Source organism: Parasteatoda tepidariorum, chromosome 8, assembly GCF_043381705.1.
Source record: "Parasteatoda tepidariorum isolate YZ-2023 chromosome 8, CAS_Ptep_4.0, whole genome shotgun sequence".
NCBI lineage: Eukaryota > Metazoa > Arthropoda > Arachnida > Araneae > Theridiidae > Parasteatoda > Parasteatoda tepidariorum.
Genome location: NC_092211.1, coordinates 32,462,092 through 32,482,847, shown reverse-complemented (window position 1 = coordinate 32,482,847; position 20,756 = coordinate 32,462,092). Strand labels below are relative to the sequence as shown.

Sequence of the window (20,756 nt, the reverse complement as noted above, 5' to 3'; positions counted from 1 at the left end):
ATTTCCTCGAAACGCGAGATAATTTTTATTAAAAAAAAATTAGCTAGTGAGAACATTTTTATGTGCGAGTAATTAAGGTTCTTGAGGTTGGGGAACGAAGCGAGCTGAGGTCGAAACCTCTTAGTATTCTTATGCAGCTCAAAGACCGCACCAACATTAAAATATCGAAGACAGTTCCGACTGATTTTTACACATAAAAAAGCTTTAAAAAAACGAGCTATCCAATGTTATTAATAATTTTAGTGTTTTCTGGCAAACGGCGCTGTTTTACAGAAATATAGCCAAATAAATTAGAGCACTCAAAACATGGCAAACTTTGCACTTTATTTATGCTGTGATATTAATTTTGTTAATATATATATANGTATTTTTTCAACTCGTTCATCTTTAGCATAGCTGATGAATTACATGAAAAAGTTATTTAACGAACGCACCCAACTTCACTCAGTCTGAGTAAAGAAATTGCGAGCACCGAAGCAATAGTTTTCGTCTGCATTATCGTGTTTATTATTTGATTTGCCTTGTGTTATGTTTTTGATTACGGTAATCTAATTTCTGAAATAATGCCTTATCACTTTAGGAAGTTAAGCAAAATTGCAATGACTTTTTTATGTAATTGTGTTCAGTAATAACTCGTGATTTTGCGATCTCTCGGCGTTTTATATATGGAGAAAACATGCCGAGATAATATTAATTATCTGATAGCAATGGTTTTTGCGTAGTTATGTCACAACACTTAAAACAAATGAACTTTTCATTCTGATTTGATTGCATTTATGTCTTATTTCATGCAATACTTGAAATTTTATAAATAAATTATTGAAAAAACTGATCTTGTAAAGTTATTTTGCAAAAGCAAATTTTAAATAATCATGAAGATTTTTTTAGTTTCATTAACTGTTTGTTTAAGTTTTCATATTTATCATTGTGAAAATTTGCCTGAACTGAAATTTTACAAAACCTATGATGTTGTGCAACTGGGACAAAGAATTTTTGAAGATTTACAATCTTCAAATACTTTAAGAAACAATTCAGAGTTTTTAGAAGATATTCATACTGCAGGACCGTTTGAATTTGATCCTAAGTTGCTGAAGGATATTTTCACAAATGCATCGTCTAGATGTCTTCACGATTTAGAGTATTTTGTGGACAATTTGAATACCACAGATTTTAGGAAGATACTAAGTTCATGGGCTTTTCAAAGTATGAACACAATTTTCTATAATTTTTTTCTTCCTTTTTTTATTTTGTCTATTATAATTTTTTTAAAAATAAATTTACTCTTCATATCTACCAACATTTATGAGTTGTATTTGGAGGAGTCTTAAACAGTTTTAATTTACTTTTCATATTAACCCATATATTTCTTACTTTTTATTTTCTAACTCTTCAAACAATTATTAAAAAACTGAACTGAATTTATTTTTTTGTGACCATTGTTGAACAGCTGACCCAATTTTGAGTTTACGACTACCAATGTTCAAATTTGAACCTAATCCAGAAGACAAGGGAACTCCTAGATCAAGTATTGGGAGAAATTTTGCCTCTGTGGAGGCTTTTTAATGTAACTAACCCACATTTGCATTACATGGAGAGGAAAACCATACAAATCTCCCACAGTTAGCATGACGGCAAGGGGACTCTAACTCATGATCTGTCTACCAATGAGGATATTATACGTCAGCACTGTGGTTAGTGCGATCATGTGAGGAATTTGTATTGATCAGCCATGGCTGGGATTTGAACCCAGTTCACCTCATTGGGAGGTGATTATTTCTTGAGCTATGAAGGCTCAAGAAATTTTATTTGATATAGTATTGATGTAAATTGATACAATATAATATTTTCAAATCTCATATGACCCTTATTATTGCTACTTTTTGGTTAGCTAAGCACAGGTAAATTCAATATTTTTTAAAAACTTCTTTATTAATTTTTTAAGCACAAGCAAAATAGACACTTCTTTAAAAAACGTATAAAAATGAATAAAAAATAAATCATTGTTGAATGTACTTACGCTTATTTAATCAAAAAGTGTCAATTGATTTTACAATACATTTTATTTCCATTTTTCTGATACAATTTTAAAACAACATTGTTTTAAAATTGTCACCTGTAGCACAGAAATAGAATAATGTAAATCAATTAATAAATGCAATAATAAAATATAGCTTATTGAACTTTCAAAGTCAAATAAAACTTTGAAACTTACATATGTTATAGTTGTATTTAGTTTTTGAGTATTTTTATGTGATAGAATTTCTTTTCTATATTTATTGAAAAGTGAGTTCTTTTCCATTTTGCTGGCACAAGTAAATTCAGCTACTTTATTTATCTATTTATTTATTTCAAATTTTTCAAAACTAACTGTAACAAGTAATCATGACCTAAAAAAATAATAAAAATAGTGAAAATAAAAAAAGTTGAATTTACTTGAGTCCGGTGACTTTACATTGCTAACTTTATCACCTGCATCGGAAAAATGAAAAAGTGCCAAAAAGGGTAATGTTTTTGTGTTAACTATTTCCTTTCAGAATGATGATCCAAAATTTCAAGGTGTTTTTTTCCCAAAGCTATCTTTGTAACTATGAAACTGAGAGAAATATTCTTATATAATCCTATGCAGAGTATGGAAGAGTTTTATTTGTAAAAAAAATTCCTTCGATAAAGTATAAAAATAAAAACAGAAAATACTTCCTAGTTTTTAGCATTCTTAACCCTTTAACACAGATGGGGCACCAGTTACGTTCTAGATATTTTTTTTTTATGCTCTAATTAGAAGCAAAATTACATTTTGTCATTTTTTTTCTTTTTCATTTATGTTCAAAAATTTATTAATAATTGATTTTGTAAACTAAAGACATTTCAATGAGGTATTACTGTTTCACTTAGATCTAAATAACTACAAATAAGTGCAAATTTGAAAAATTATTGTCAGGAAGTTTTTGGAAAATTGTTCCAACTCTGAGATCTAGAGAAACTCTTCCTACTATTGTGAAGAATTTCATTTGATTGTTTCTCTTTTTCGTTATTTATTTTAAACACAGATGGCTCTGGTAAAAGTTTTGAAGATTTTTTTATCTACCAAGTTTGTAACTCTTTACCTGGTGCAGGGCTCTAGGCCATTCAAGTTTTTGGGGCCCTTACATAAAATGTTTTTCTCATATATTTTTTATTTATTCAAATATAAAAGTATTTATATATCTTTTCATTTAAGAAAGCATATTTAAAATAAAAATAAATAATAATAAATTAAATTTTACTTTATTATATTAAATTGGAACTAAAAAATAATCATAAGATTTTGAAAAATCATTGTTTTTCTTAATTTCTTTTAAAATTTATTTTCAAAAAATCCATTTTAAGGGGACCCCAGGCCATGGCCTAGTCTGGCCTAATGGGTAATCCAGCCCTGACCTGGTGCTAGGATTATTCTGCAGCTGACTAAAATAGTCGAGTGGTAGCAGTAAAAGAAATTCTTCTTTTTCCAAAATATAGCCATGAAATTATTCCAGCTGTGGCAAAAAAAATATTCTGTTTTATTTTTTTATTTATTTTTTTTTTTTACAAATGATTCAAGTTATCAATTTTTTTTCAGTGGTTGATGCATATGGAAAGCCTGAAAGTGGCATTGTTCTAGGTAATTTCAAATGGCTTGGTGACTTTGATGAATGCAAAAAAGTATATGTTCCGAAGGAAAACTCAAGTGATGAGGGAGGGTTTTACGGAAAGTATTGTGGTTTACAAATACCTATCGGTTCTCAGGTGAAATGTTTTAATGATATTTTGAAAAAGAATTTTTGAAATGAGATAATAAATGTAAAATGATAAAAGTGTTCTGTTTGCAGTTAGTTGCGCTGTCTATGGGGCTGTGTGTGCCTGATTCATGTGGTGGTTTCGATTTGAAGAATGGTATAATGGAATTTATTCATACCATAAGTGAGTATATCAATGCTGCAACTTCTTGATTTTTGGGAATAAATATTTTATATTTATGATAATTTTAATTTATTATTTATGGTAAAAAAATTTAATATTTGCTTTTAAATTCTTGATTTAATAAATGAAATCTAAATTATCTTCACCATTACTTCTATGAATAAATTAAACTACAGTATTGAGTCCCATATTCAGACATCCATTTTGCAGACATCCCTTTTAACCAATTTTTCAATCCTTTTTTTTTAAAAAAAAAATTCAGGATTTTTTCTGGATTTTTCCATTTTTATATGCTTGTGGTATATTTCCAAAATCCTAATTTTTTTCCTATTTCCTCTTGCCAATGTTTAGAATAGTTAAGCATTTCATGTTTTCATGAGCACACTTCAGGAGTTGTTGAAAAGATAAGAGAAGTAAAAAAAAAAAAAAAAAAAAAAAAAAAANAAAAAAAAAAAAAAAAAAAAAAAAAAAAAAAAAAAAAAAAAAAAAAAAAAAAACATAAACTTTAGTAAGTAGAATAAACTATGAATATTAAAGAAATTTGAATATTAATAATATTTGAAAGAAACACTTGCAAATAGGCTTTATTTGGGTTTAAATTATAAATGTTTTTATTAAAAATCTACTAATTCTAATTCTTGTTTGATAATATTTGTTTTTTATTAAATAGGATAATTTTTTTTTTTTTTTTACATTTTGAAGTTTGCTTTTTAATTAATTTTTATCTGAATATTTGTGTTACTAGTTCTTCATGTTAAATATTAGGAAAAAAAAAAGATAGCGAGAGAAATAGAGAACATGTCTTTATTCATGAAGTTCAACTTATCCTCTGCTTACTTTTTAATTTTTTTAAAAATATTTTATACATGTGAATTTATTTTTATTTAAAAAGTGAATCCTTAGTAAAGCGAACTTTTTTGGAACCAAATAAATTGTTCGCTTATGAGAGTTTTTCGTTTAAGGGCAGGGTGCACTAATAATGAAAGCTAATGCCATAAATTGTTTTGAGAATAATTGCTATGAAATAGAAATAATTCAAATAATTAAATAATCTATAATAACTATTAACTATATTTATTTAAATTTAACAAAATTATATTGTTTACGGTACAAAAAAAAAATAGATGAAGAAATTTTATATTCATGTCTTGCTTTAAATTTATCCATTTGAAGAGAAAAATGTGATTGTGATGTGTGAATTGTTTTAAATGGCACTTTATCTTTATGGTACATTTTCAAATCATGTAGCATTCTTACATCAATTTTATCACTTTTGGATGGATAAATATGTCTCAATCCCTCAATACAAGTTAGAGCATCATGTGAAGTTTTCAGTTTTAATTCTTTTCAAAGTTGCGAAAAATCTGTTTTTTATTTCCTTTCCTAAAAAAAAAAAAAAAAAAAAGTTTATAAANAAAAAAATAAAAAAAAAAAAAGATAAATAAATAATAATAAAAAAATAAATAAATAAATAAATTGTTAACAAAATTTTTTTGGAACTTCCCAACAAAATGAAGAAATGTTTGAATTATACCTAACCTAATATTTGTAATTCATTACTAATTTGCCTGTGTTTCCTTTAACATTTTTATTACATCTTAAGATTTATTTATAGTCCTAGTTTTTTTATCAGTTTGTATGAAATATAGTATAATTAATAATTTTGTGCTAATAAAAGATTCAAGCTAGTGCTTGATAAAATATCTATAGCTATATTTTTTTCCCTTCAAACAAATTGACATTACGTTTAAATCATACTTGTAATGTTCACAAGCTTAAAAATGCGAAAGTTGTTTATGATAATGCTTATAACTAATTAATTTAGATTTATTTGGAATATTTAATAGTTATGATTTCAGACAGATTGAGTATCATTTCCTTAGCAAAAATGGTTTTGTCATAATTGTATTACATCTTTATCTAAATATATGGAACTTTTTTGTTTAATCAAAGCTCCTAACATGTTTTTTTCACATTTTTAGAGATTCTTCCTTACAAGAAAAAAATAGAAACAGTGATGAATTCCACAGCAATAACTTGTCATGCTAACTCAAGAGAACTCACAAATGGAGCTATAGCCACCATGTAAGTTATTGCAAATTGCTACTATGTGTACTATTTTATTTAACCATATTCTTATTTTGTAACGAAACTTAGCCTAAATAACTATCTAATAAATTTTTTTTTCTACTTTTTTTTTCTTAAAATTTGGTCTGGTCTGGTTAACATATAAAATATTCGAAATTTTAGTCTAAAATTTATTCAAATCTTTGAAATTTTTAAAAAATAAATAATTTTGGAAAAAAATGTAGCTTACTTTAAAAATTAAAATAAAAAAATTATTTTTAATTGTACTGGTTCTAGAGTAATTTGAATCCCATCAGTAGCTATGTACAGTGCACAAAAAAAGGACCACTCTAAATAACTTTTGATCTAATGATGTGATCTTCACACTAGGATGCAATCCTAATGGTTTAAAGGGGTGACCTCAAATATGCTAATTTATTAGTGCAGATGCAGGGGTCTATCCAGGGTATATTTACTACCGTTTAGCGGTACCTTCACAAACTCAACTTTAAGAAAACGGCAGTTTTATGAAATACTTTTAATAAAGCAAGTTCTCATGGAAACCCGGTTCTCGTTGCAATCTAGGAAATAGAGGAGCACTTTTGCCAGATGTCTTTCACAAAAAAGTAGCACATGTTTGGTTAGATAGTGTAATGTGGTAAACCTAACCTTTCGCTCACGCCATATCAAAGCTAGCATTTTTTTTAGCGGAGTTTTTTAAAATGAAACAACGAGGGTCTCCCTCAGTAAACTTTACAGGAAGTCAAAATTCGGATATTATTCTAAACATTTAAATATAATAAACACTATTGTAAATTTATTCTAACAGACCTTTATTTTTTATGAAACATTTTTTTTCTCTGTGAAACTTTTTTCTGTATGACCTAGTCGAAAATGTTCTCATAATGAAAATAACTTATATTACTGTTAAATGCATGTTTTTATTAAATTCAAGTTGAAATTTAACTATGGACAATAATTTTTATGGAATTTTAAATTTGGATGCAATTTTAAGCCCACAATTTTTCAATAGCAAAATTTTCTTTTTTATAAGCAGAAATTTTCCTGCCATAAATAATTTTTATTTGAAGTGAAAATTTTTGAAAATATTTTCTTACTTTATCATATTTTTGTGTTGATATTTTAATATAATTTTTAACTTTCACAAATTATGTCTAAATTTTCACAAAATATGTACCTCTCAAAAAAACCCAGACAGACCCTTGAGATGATATTTTAAGTTACGAAATCAGATGCAAAAACGCAATTTCTCTGAATAAACATGCCTTTTTTTTGACAGATTTAGATTTCAGATCCTTAAAATATGGTCTCCATAATTTTGTCAAGAAAGCAATCTAAAGTTTGAACCTCATAATGTTTTTATTTTTATTTTTTGCGAATTAAAAATTTTTTGCTCACAATTATAAAATTCGTTTATCCAAAGATAATTCCATGCAAAAAAAAAATTTTAGTTAATATTTATTATTATTTTATTTAATAATAGTTAAAAAATTTTGAATTGTAAGAAATAATTTTTTTTTAATATCAATTTAACGTAAGTAACTTAAGTAAGCAAAATACAAAATTTGAGCAACATAAGATTTTACTCATCAATTGCTCTATTGAAAAGACTGCTGGAATGGGAGATAGTTTTGAAAAAAGAAAACTGTATTTATAAACAATTATAAATCAAAAATTTTTATAAAAATTGTGCAAATAATAATGCTAATTGTGGAAAATGGGGTTCAAAAAAGTAATGGAACTATTGTATTGCTTCTTATACAATGATGACCTGCAATCTATGAGTGTTCCATTTTACACAGTGTAATCTTATAAAGTATTTCATATTCCAATTAAACCTATTTGATTAGTCTCTTCAATGCTGCAAGACACAAAGATGAGATTGCAGTTGCAAAGTAGTTTTTCAGTGATTTTTTAATGTGTCCAACGGCATCATGCGGGGTGATGCTTTGGCTTTCCTCATTTTCAACATTGGGCTAAAAAAAGTTGTTAGATATGCCAGAATCAATACAAAGAATAACATACTGAATAAATTGGTACAGATCAAAATCATTGCCTATGCTGAAAATATAGACATAATTGCTAGAAACAAGGATGATATGAAAAATAAATTTTTGGTTTTTCAAATACAAGCAAAAAAATTGAATTTACATGTTTATGCTGCAAAAACGAAATATATGTCATTTACTAAAAGGTCCAACAATGATACCTTTATAGAGTGTGGAGCTTATGAGTTTAAAAAAAATAGCTTTGGAAATATCTTAAACAAACATTTTATACATCTAGAATCAAATCAGAAATTAATACATCCAATGATGTAAATCCAATGAAAAATTAATACATTTCAGAGGTTCAAAAAAGAATTATTGCATCTGATAAATATTTTTTGTTGTCCATTTTTGAAAAGAAAATACTAAGTATTCCAAAAGAAATGCAAAATAATGGTATTANTTCAGGATTTTTTCTGGAGTTTTCCATTTTTATATGCTTGTGGTATGTTTCCAAAATCCTAAATACTAATTTTTTTCCTATTTTCTCTTGCCAATGTTTAGAATAGTTAAGCATTTCATGTTTTCATGAGCACACTTCATGATTTATTTCTATTTGGATTACTTAATAGTTATGATTTCAGACAGATTGATTATCATTTCCTTAGCAAAAATGGTTTTGTCATAATTGTATTACATCTTTATCTAAATATATGGAACTTTTTTGTTTAATCAAAGCTCCTAACATGTTTTTTTCACATTTTTAGAGATTCTTCCTTACAAGAAAAAAATAGAAACAGTGATGAATTCCACAGCAATAACTTGTCATGCTAACTCAAGAGAACTCACAAATGGAGCTATAGCCACCATGTAAGTTATTGCAAATTGCTACTATGTGTACTATTTTATTTAACCATATTCTTATTTTGTAACGAAACTTAGCCTAAATCCTCCCTCTATAAACTTTACAGGAAGTCAAAATTCGAATATAATTCTAAACATTTGAACATTATAAACACTATTGTAAATTTATTTTAACAGACCTTTATTTTTTATGAAATTTTTTTTTTCTCTGTAAAACTTTTTTCTGTATGACCTAATCGAAAATGTTCTCATAATGAAAATAACTTTTAGTGCTAGTACTGTTAAATGCATGTTTTTAATAAATTCAAGTTGAAATTTAACTATGGACAGTAATTTTTATGGAATTTTAAATTTGGATGCAATTTTAAGCCCACAATTTTACAATAGCAAAATTATCTTTTTTATATGGGGAAAAATATGCAGAAATTTACCTGTCATAAATGATTTTTATTTAAAGTGACTATTTTGGAAAATATTTTCTTACTTTATCATATTTTTGTGTTGATTTTTTAATATAATTTTTAATTTTCACTAATTATGTCTAAATTTTCACAAAATAGGTACCTCTCAAAAAAACCCAGACAGACCCTTGAGATGATATTTTAAGTTACAAAATCAGATGTAAAAGCGCAATTTCTCTGACTGAACATGCCTTTTTTTTGACAGATTTAGATTTCAGATCCTTAAAATATGGTCTCCATAATTTGGTCAAGAGAGCAATCCAAAGTTTGAACCTCATAATGTTTTTATTTTTATTTTTTGCGAATTAAAAATTTTTTACTCTCAATTATAAAATTCGTTTATCCAAAGATAATTCCATACAAAAAATAAATTTTAGTTAATATTTATTATTATTTTATATAATAATAGTTAGAAAAATTTTGAATTGTAAGAAATACATTTTTTTTTAATATCAATTTAACGTAAGTGACTTAAGTAAGCAAAATACAAAATTTGAGCAACGTAAGATTTTACTCATCAATTGCTATATTGAAGTGACTGCTTTAATGGGAGATAGTTTTGAAGAAAGAAAACTGTATTTATAAACAATTTTAAATCAAAAATGTTTATAAAAATTATTCAAATGACAATGCTAATTGTAAGAAATGGGGACCAAAGTAACGAAACTATTGTATTACTTCTTATACAATGATCTGCAATCTATGAATGTTCCATTTTATACTCTGTAATCTTATAAAGGATTTCTTATTCCAATTAAACCTATTCGAATTGTCTCTTCAATGCTGCAAGACATAAAGATGAGAGAGCAGTAGCAAAGTAGTTTTTCTGTGTCTTTTGATGTGTCCAACGGCGTTATGCGGGGTGATGCTTTGGCTTGCCTCATTTTCAACATTGGGCTTAAAAAAGTTGTTAGATATGCCGGAATCAATGCAAAGAGTAACATACTGAATAAATCGGTACAGATCATGGCCTATGCTGAAAATATCGGCGTAATTACTAGAAACAAGGATATGAAAAAGAATTTTTTGGTTTTTCAAATACAAGCAAAAAAAAAAAAAAAAATGAATTTACATGTTTATGCTGCAAAAACAAAATATATGTCATTTACTAAAAGGTCTAATAAAGATACCTTTATAGAGTGTGGAGCTTATGAGTTTGAAAAAAATAGCTTTGGAAATATCTTATAGAAACATTTTATACATCTAGAATCAAATCAGAAATTAATACATCCAATGATGTAAATCCAATGAGAAATTAATACATTTCAGAGGTTCAAAAAAGAATTATTGCAGCTAATAAATAATTTTTTTGTCCATTTTCTAAAAAAGAAAATACTCTGAAGTATTCCAAAAGAAATACAAACTAATGGTATTTAATACAAATTCACAATTGTATAAGTGCTATAAAGAACTAGATTTTTTATTTTATTTTATAACCATCATTGGACTGCTGACCCAATTAGCCTTGTAATTTTGAACTAATCCAGAAGACAAGGAAACTACTGGATCAGTATCCCCAGAGGTATTGATTTGTTTTGGGAGCATGGAGGACTTTGTGACCCGACAGATTTAACGTGCCTCAGTCACCATTTACTACACAGGGAGTCTTCGGCGGGCTGGAATTGAACCTCTTGCCCATGGTCCCAGTGCCCTACCAACCATGCTTTCCCGACCCTAACTAGATGTTTTGAAATTTATTAGAATACAAAGATTAAAGTGGGCATGCCAACTTGCCAGAATGGAAGAACATTGAAATGTCAAAAGAATTTTTATGGCCTAAGCATACTTTATTAGAAGGCCTAAACTATGATATATTTATTGAATTGAACAAGATTTTAAAATACTTCAAATAAATAACAATAAAATATGGTTATTGAAAGGGTCATGATCCACACTGGATTGTTGCTTCATTGAAGAAGAAACTTTTTTTTTTCAGTACAGTTGAACTATCCCTTATAATGAGATAGTTGGGACTGATGTAATTCGCATATTAAATCAGGGCACTCATTAAACCATTCAATATCGTGCTTAAAAATATTATTTGAGTGCTTAAAAAGTACTTAAAAGGTGCTAATTTTTTGTTGAAAGATTTGGCCATGCACCCTGCATCAGGTATAATTGTTGTACTTAATTACAATATTAATAATTACAATTATATTATTAATTACAGTTAAATAAATTATGATATAAATAATAAATGTTTATATCAAAGTCACATTTTAATAAAATGAAGAGCAAATAGAAATTATGATTCACAAATTTTTTTATAGGAAACCACAAGCAAACAAATGACCTATGTAAGCAGCAAAAGATAAAATTTAAAGTGATTAGAATGGCTTTGATATGAAGTGATTCAGGACAAAATGGATGAAAGACAATGTAACTCTTCATTGCTTGCATATATAAATTTTTTGAACAGTTTGAAATTAAATATTTTTTAACAGACATGAACAGACAAGTATTTTTTTCTGTCAACTTCTGTTAAGTTTATTTACCAGGAGGTACTCGTTAATCCCAAGTCAACAGAGTGAGATGTTTAAGTTCTATCATGGAACTGTATTTCTTATGAAGACTCATAAAACAAATCTTATAATAAGTCTCAAGTAAATTACAAGTAAAATCAATAGAAAAGGTATAGATTGTACATAATTAAACTGAGCATCTTCTTAACCACAACATTTAAGTGTTCTAGTTGAAGAGGAGAAAAAAAAGTCCGCAGCTTCTAAGATCTATGTTCTTTAAATGTTGAAACAAATTTTCTTAGCTCTTGTGAATTGTCTGAGTTCCATGAATCGACTTACAAACCTCAGAAAGTGGAATTAGTAGGATGGAGGCAATCTGCATTTGATGCAACTATTGTCTCTAGGTTTTTCAGGTGGCTGCTTCAATCTGATATGTCTGTTGGCTGGAACCACCACAAGAGTATATCTTGGTTATTCTTGTCCCAAGTTATTATCTAATAATAACACTTCATGTAGGTTTTTTAATATTAAGTCAGATTTAACGAGAAAATAACAATTATTTTCTTATTAAACCTGGGACCTCGTTAAATCTGGGAGCCAATAATCGAGTTAGGCTGTAATTTTAATGCTTAAAAATTTATTTGTTTATGTAATTCAATTTAATAGTTACTTAAATATTTGAAGGTAAGAAATAGTTAGTAAATTAACTTTCATTTTTTTTTGTTATACCGTGCAAGTCATAAAAATTTTTCTGGATTATTCTGTATTGAGTAATTTAATTTTGTTTACTTTAGAACCATCTTATCATTTTTTACACTCCTGGCCATATTGGGTAGCTTCGTAACTGCTTATAAATATCTCTCTACATCAAGGAAGCGTAAGAGTTTTCTCCATGAGAGTTCCATAAGAATAAATTATGATAAGGAAAATGAAGATGATTCAGATGAAATACTCCTCTTTACTGAAGGCGCAAAAACAAAGTTCAGTGGTAGGTTTTATTTATCAGACAAAAAATGTTTTACCTAAAAAATATCATTTATATTTCTTGTTTGATGAAGTTGAATTTTGCATAAATGTATATCATTGCTTTATAAAGGCTTAGTCGCTATCACTGCTGTCAGTTCTATTAAATATTAAAAAAACTATGCTTTCTGAACTCATATTTTATTGCTCTCCACAGACATAATGTATAGAATTACATTGTTTTGTTTTTGAAAATTTTAATCTTGTACAAAGGTACATATTGAAGTTAAACTTGATTATCATCTTGTTTGTATGCAGGAGTTGCATATGCTATTTATTGCAATTGGAGAGAGAAAAACTTGACAGAATTTTATTGCTTTATAAATGCTAAGTCACTGTCACCATAATCAGTCTTATTTAAAGTAAAAAACTGTTTCCCAAACATGTAATTTATTGTTCACCACACACATAATCTATATATTTACTTATTACCTTGTTTAGTTCTTGAAAATTTTGATGTTGCTCAAGTGTACATATTGAAGTTAAATTTGATTATCATCTTGTTTGTATGCAGGAGTTGCATAAGTAATTTTTTGCTATTGGAGATTGAAGAACTGGATAATTTGTTCAGAGTTTGTGTGTTTAAAGATCTAAAGATTAATTTCAAATGTATTATTAAGATGGAAAGAGTTAATGTGTTTGAAGCTCACAAAAATAATTAATTCGTAAGACTCACCAGATATGATTCCTGACTTATTGGTTGTAAGTAAGACTGCCTATTTCCAAAGCTTGAAGCAAGTTGACCTTTTTCTGCCTAGATTTTTGAAGCTAATAAAATTTTTATGTTATAAATATGTCTTTCAGCTCCAGTTTCTTGTTATTGTTCAATTAATAATTTTAGATTTGCTTAACTCAAATAAATAATTTAAATAGTTTTGCCTTACATTAGTGAAAAATTATCGAACTCTTTTTTTCTCCCTAATGCCCCCCCCCTCTCGATTGACACTTGTCATTCAGCTATTAGTAGGGTAGATTTGTTGGCCACTTTTCAGGGGCACCATATTAGGTGGGCCAACGTAGCTCCCGTAGTAAGGACAGATAGTACAGAGAATGAAAGAACATCCATGCCTTGTCTGGGGTTCGAACCCATGACCATAAGGTCTGATGCTCCCTGAAGACGACACAGCTCAGTTGGGGTTACATAATTTTAATGGAAAATATTTAGTTTTTATGAGAATTTTTATTATCTAATGATAATTGATTTTCAGGACTAAATTGGTTAATTAAAATCACTAAGATAGTCTGAGAATGATAACATGAATTAATATCCCTTTTTTTACAGTATTTCATCCTTAAATATCGCTAAAAAATTAGAAAAAAAGGACAATTCAATTGTATGAAGAATTCCTCAGATATTTATTGATTTTAATACGATCTTATTCTTGAGAAATATGTACAGAGTATGCACAATATGATGAGGGAACCATAATATAGTTAAAGTTTTTATAAAGTTGTCACGAAAAATGTTTGTTAAAAATAAACTTTAAAAATGCTTATATTTAACAATTTGAAATGAAGCTGTTGAAGAGAAACATACATATCCTTTTATAAGCCAAGTTCAACATACCTGATGCAAATCTGTAATATTATCATGGAAATGTAAATGTTTTGGCTAGATGAATATGTGACATATAGCTTAAATGCCCAAAGACCTACATAGTCTTGAATACTCATTGATTCCTGTAAATCATTACAGAAAATATTTCTATAAGGCAAATTTATTAGTTTATTGAGTAAAAATATATTTTTATAGAATTAATGGTTCCTTTTTGCTGAGTAGAAGGCTAATTTTATAGAATTTTGATTATTAAGAAATGTTATATCATGTCATTTTATGTGTTAAATGGATTTCCAAGATTATGAAAGAAATGTTAGAACAATCTCGTTTTTTTTTTTTGAAAATTTTTATTATGGGTTTTATTAGTGAAAAGTGTTTCAGATAAATGGTTTTTTTATATTTTTATTTCTTAAATTTTTAATAAATTCTTTGTTTTTTTTCAAACTGATAAATTTTTTTAATAGTTTTCTTGGAAAAAGCTGATTCATTTCTCAATTGCTTTTGTGTATTTACAAATGGAGCTAAACTTCTTAATACTGATGCTACTGAAGGTCAAATGATGTGCTTGCATGGAATCAGATTTCTCAGCATGAGTTGGGTTATATTGGCTCATACATATGCTTTTAGTTTTGGTTCAGTAAGTAAGTATACTGTTGTGATTATAATTTAAAGATTTTTTAATATGGGATGCATCATGAATCTTATATCAGAATTAGTTTAGAGTGGCTATGTTATGCGTGGGTAACCTATGTTTTCTGTAATATCGGCAATTTAATTCGTTATTTTTGTATTCCATAATAATCTGTATTTAATTATTAATTAATAAGTTTTATGCTATTTTGTATTTGGTAATATAGCATTAATAATAAAATAAACCGTATTTGTGGGATATCTAAAGTAATCAGTGTTTACTTTTGTCATAGATACCCAAGGTTTCATCCTCAGATTTTCCAAACGTTCCACTATTTCTGGTTTTGTTGTAACCACAAATTAGCAAAAGATATATGCTGTTAAAAAAAAGATCATGGTTTTAAAACCTGCTACTGAATTTTTTTTCCTAATAAATTAGTTTCATGGTAAAGAAAGCAGTAAAGTTGCATATTGCGCCATTGAACAACAAGTTTTGTTCTATAGAAAAATCTTTCAATGCCAAGAAAGTATCGACCAAATATTCTCCTTGCTATTAAAATGAATGTAACTAAAGTTTATATGCTATCAAGCAAGTTTTTTTCAAAGTATATTTAAACCGGCTTTATGATAGTATGTTTTACACTTTTAATGATCAGATTAGAGAAGCTTAAAGTTTGAAAATGTTCACAGTTGAGCCTCATGTTCACAAATGTTTTTATATAACAAAAAAGTTCTGAATTTAATTCGCATTTATTATTCCAATAATAGAAGAAAACCTCCTTGAGACAAATTCATATTTTGCCAACGTTCACTTTTGCAAAATGAAAAGGAAAAAGAAAAAAAAAGTTGTTGGGGTACTGTGTTAGGAAATGTTCTGTTCATCGTAGTATCAAATGCATATTATTTTTAAAAACAAACACGGTAGGTGTTATTTTGACTAAAATGATAAAAATATTTTGATTTTCAATATTCTGAATTTTTGATACCAAGCAATTTTTTAGTGTCTCTCTGGTTTTAAGTAATGACTCTATTTTAATGTATTGTATTATTCATATATATTTCCTGTATTGTATGATAAAAGCATTTAATTGTTTTAGTTCTTATTGCTGTGTTTAAAGGATTAAACTTTGAAATTTTAGTTGCTTTTTACATTATTTCTTATAATCATTTTCTAATTTTCTATAGGAGCTATGAAAGTAGTATTAGATCGTATTGATAATTTTCCTTTTGAAGTGATACTTAATGGTTTTTTTTCTGTGGATTCCTTTTTCGTTCTTAGGTGAGTTACAGTTTTTAAAAAGGTTAAATTGTGCTAAGTACAAAATTTTAGTTAATTCTTTTATTAGGATATTTTTTCAAAAGTTAAACTAGATAAATATTGTTATTTCTTCTGAATTAATAAATATTGGATGTTATCTATACACATAATGAAACAGATTTTTTTGTGTGTCTCAATCTGTGAATATCACTTACACGAGGGGACTTTTTTGCAAAGTTTAACATGAAGGTAGATATCGAACCCCAATTATAAAGAAAGAGCACAGTTGTCAAATTTTTATTAGTTTTTTTCTTTTAACTAAGCAGTGCATAAAGAAGTTCATCAAATTCAAATTAATATTTTTTTTATTTGATATATTTTAAATTTTTTCTTCCAAAATAAAGGCTCATATTTATCATCATGTTCTTCATCCTTAGAACAATGTTATAATTTCTGCCAAAGTTATTTGGGAAACTGCAATTCCCCTCCTTCCATGGAAAAAATTGTAAAATTTTAAGAGCCAGCTTCTAGAACTATTATGGTGACTTAATCGCATTTACAGCAAAATAGAAAACTAGCTTTGCATAGTCATACTTTGCTATTTTTTAGCAAAAGGGATCATATGTGTGTCATTTTACAGTAAAGAAGGAAAATATTCAATTAAAAAGTTTGATTTATCGAAAATTTTAAGAAAGTAAAGCTTTTAAATTGTGATACCAAAAATTAAATAATGCAAACTATAAAATAAACACTAAAGCAGTTGGTAAATTAATAGTTTTATTTTTAATACAAACATTAAATGGCTATATACATTAATATCGTCTTTGAGTTTTAGCTTTCAAATTTCGTCTATCAAGAAATTTTTCAGGATTAAAATCTTTTCAGAAAGGTCCACTTAAATTTATGAACATTAAACTATTCTTGATCTTAAATTTGAATGGAGTTTATTATGGTGTTTAACAAACTGAATCTTCTTTCACAGGAAGATGTTGAAGTAAGTAGTTTCAGCAAAAGGAAAATAGTAAATAAATGGAGTAATTTGTAAAAATAGCTTATTGCCAAAAATAATTTTTTTAGTGAAAAAATAATAAATAAGCTTAATATGTTGAAAAAGTTAGTGGCCAATGGAATTTTTCTTGTCACCTGGCTGACCTGGCACCTGGGATTTGTCAGTTCCTGCCCCATCTGCAAATTTTAAAGTTAAGACATCCAAGAATCTATTATAGATATAAACAAGTAATTTAGATAAGAATACAAAGATTTATCTCAAACAACATTGCATGAGAGATATCTGATAGATAAAATAAAGGCAAAAGTTAGTGTTGAATCTCAAGGTGAGTTCATGTAGGCAATTGTTTGCCAGTTTGTTTTTGTCTAAACATCATTTTAGGTATTTTCAAAGTTGAAATTTCGTAAGTGATTTTTAATCTCCCAATTTACTCTTGAAATACTAATGCCAGGAATTCTGATTAATGTTACCAAAGACAACTGTGATTATTGAGTTTGTGAAATTTGAGGATAATGTGGAATCACAAAGTTGCAAGTTCACATTTCTGCAAGTTCACAGCTATCTGTAGACGACTTGTTGTACAAAATGTCCAAATATTTAATGTTTTTCAAGAAATCACTATTAACCCTTAATTTCAAGTTTACTTCCCACCAGGTATAATAGTAATACTTAATCACAAGATTAAAAATTACAATTATATGATTAATTATAGTTAAAAAAATTATAACTGTTAAGTAATAAAATGGTTCTTGCTGCTATATACAGGACATTTAACCCTGTAAAAAAAGCCATGTCGCTTTTATAGTGTCATTGGTCTTTAAGGGTTAAACTTCAGGATAGTTAAATTTTTGTATTGATATAAAAGTGGTAAATTTATATCCCTTAAAATTTTTCAAGGCTGCTGCACCAACTAGAAATATTGCTTTCAAATGGTTATCATAGTCAAGTACCGTAACTTTGAATTCATTAAATAGTTCACTTGATTTAAATGTTTTAAGTATAATTTATTAATACTTTTTATTCTAATTCTTTCAGTGCATTTTATTTTGTGTGGTTTGTCTATGAAGTTTTTGAAAAATATAAAGTCACGAATGTAACTATTTGTATTTATTTTTAGTGCCTTCTTGATGTCATATTTATATCTGCAAGAAGCAGCTAAAAAAAAGGGCAATTTATCTTGGGCATACTTTTATATTCATCGATATTTAAGGTGGATTTTTTTTATTACTCTTTTCAAGTTTACTGAATTAATAGTTTTCATTGTATAAATTTTTATCGTACCTTGTGTTTTAAAAATGATTGTTAATTTGAAGTCAATTAAACAAGAGGAACTTGATTGAATCGTACTGTTTGCTCTTCTGCCGAGGAAACAAGAAAAATAAATTATGATAAAGTTTCAAAATGTATTTCAAGTTTGTTGACAGATGGGACTGTAACTGAAAAAAAAGCTGTCTGCTAACTCAGCCTCATCTGTAGGCAAACATTGTTATTAGTTTGTAAACTTGTTGAAAAGCCTTTTTCTTAGACAGAATTCAACTAACCATTCATTTCTATCTCCTTTCATTTTATTTTTAAAATTGATGTCTTAAAATGTTGGCCATTTTTTGTATATATAGTAGGTTGTCACATAAATTTTTAGAATTCTAACTTTATTTTATTTTTAAAGTTTTTTTTTGAATATATGTGAATTTTTTCATGTACAATTTACTTTTGAATACATATTATTGAATCAACTGAGTTTTTTTTTATAAATAAAATTGTTTATTGTATTTACTTAATTGTTGCAACTGTCAGAAATCTCAAATACAAGTGTTTAAAGTTGTATGTCGTCCTCGAGAGAGTGGATTAATACTGGACAATTTTAGTCTCGAATAATTCTCAACAAAGAACTGATGCCACATATAACTAGACTAGTGAATTATTCCAGAAAACTAGTGTATTAGGCCTCAAGATTTATCTTGGCTTAGACTCTCAACTAGCATACATGGCCCATTACCATACTGCTATCATCCTGATTTTGAGTCGCAGACCATTGGTAGGGAACCACTGATGTAAACTATTGCTTACATAATTAACTGAAGCAACTGTTTTGAGGAAAAAAAGAGAAAGAGTTATGAAAGTCGGGGAACATGGTCTTATGATAAATATGAAATGACAACTATATAGGAGTAGAATTGTAATAAATGTTAATCATGAAAACCTAGCCTTCTAATTTGCCAATGACTTATAGTAAGCTTGTGTTTCCTAGAATAAGATTTTCTAATTTTATTGATCCCTATTTTCAAACGATGTTTTCTTCTTGATACACATAGAATTGTTTTGGTACTAACTTTTTGTATTATTTAGATATTTTTTAATGTAGGTTTAATTTTCAAATCTGCATTGTTTGCTTATGCATGTTTACTAAACAATTCTCATCATTTGTACCTGATAAAATATAGAAATAACAAAAATAGTTTATTTTTATACTTTAAACTGTGGCTTGTTTCCCAACCTAAGAAATGTCTGTCTTGTCGACTTTCTCACTTTTAGTATATCTATATCAGGAAGTCATTGTTAGTAAAAAAAAGAAATTTAAAGGTGATTATCAGGAATTCTGTAGGAAGTATGATTTTAGAAATAATATTATTTAGAGAGGTAGAAATATGATTTTTAATGGTAATGTATTTTTAGTGATTAGTAATTATAAACTTTGATTGTTTTTCTTAATGAAAATTTAATATTGGGAGCAAAATTATTTTTAAAAACTTTTTTGTTCAATTTTCTTTAAACTAAAATTTTTTTTATCCTTTTTTAAAACTGTTTTTCTTCCTATTTTACACAGGCTAACTCCAGTTTACATGTTGGTGATTGCTTTTTATACTACTATTTATCCATATTTGGGTTCTGGTCCTTTCTGGCCTGACTATGATGTTGAACCTCTTTGTCAGAAAAATTGGTGGTGGAATTTATTATATATAAACAATTTCCAAAAAACTACTGAGGGGGTAATGATACTCTATTAATATTTCTCCCTCTTTTTGTCCTATTCACATTCTTTTCTCACTTTCCCAAATAAGTATAAAAATATTAAAAGAAGCACTAAATAAAAAGATATATTTTTTATTAACTCTTATTTCTGCATTACTTTGTCTCAAAAGCTATTTAATCTATTTGTAATGTAATATTAGTAACAGATACATCACATGTACTGTACATATAATTCGACTCCTTAGTTTTGATTATGAGATATCAAATTTCTGGTATGTCGAGTGTGTATGTCAACCACTGAAAAAAAAAAAAAAACAAATGTGAAAATTTCTGATATTTAAAACAAAAAAATATTAAATCTAAAAAATTGTCTCAGGTAAAAAATATTTCACATCAAAAACTTACAAAATCAGAAAATTTCCACTATGTTTATATAGACAATCCAATAATCCAATAATTTGACATCGTGTGTCAAATTATTGGATTCAAATGTTTTTGTAAAATCT

The 20,756-nt window shown here is 27.2% G+C and overlaps 1 protein-coding gene across 1 annotated transcript in view; it reads left to right on the top strand.

Moving 5' to 3' along the window:
* Positions 1–292: 292 nt before the first annotated feature.
* LOC107454329 (nose resistant to fluoxetine protein 6) overlaps positions 293–20,756 on the top strand; it is a 32,266-nt gene continuing 11,802 nt past the window's right edge. The window contains exons 1-9 of the mRNA XM_043040849.2: positions 293–1,203; positions 3,599–3,765; positions 3,849–3,939; positions 5,922–6,024; positions 12,597–12,790; positions 14,848–15,024; positions 16,199–16,292; positions 18,398–18,490; positions 20,105–20,267. Coding sequence (XP_042896783.1) covers positions 873–1,203; positions 3,599–3,765; positions 3,849–3,939; positions 5,922–6,024; positions 12,597–12,790; positions 14,848–15,024; positions 16,199–16,292; positions 18,398–18,490; positions 20,105–20,267 — 1,413 coding nt within the window. The 5' untranslated portion in view covers positions 293–872. The remainder of the gene's footprint in view (positions 1,204–3,598; positions 3,766–3,848; positions 3,940–5,921; positions 6,025–12,596; positions 12,791–14,847; positions 15,025–16,198; positions 16,293–18,397; positions 18,491–20,104; positions 20,268–20,756) is intronic.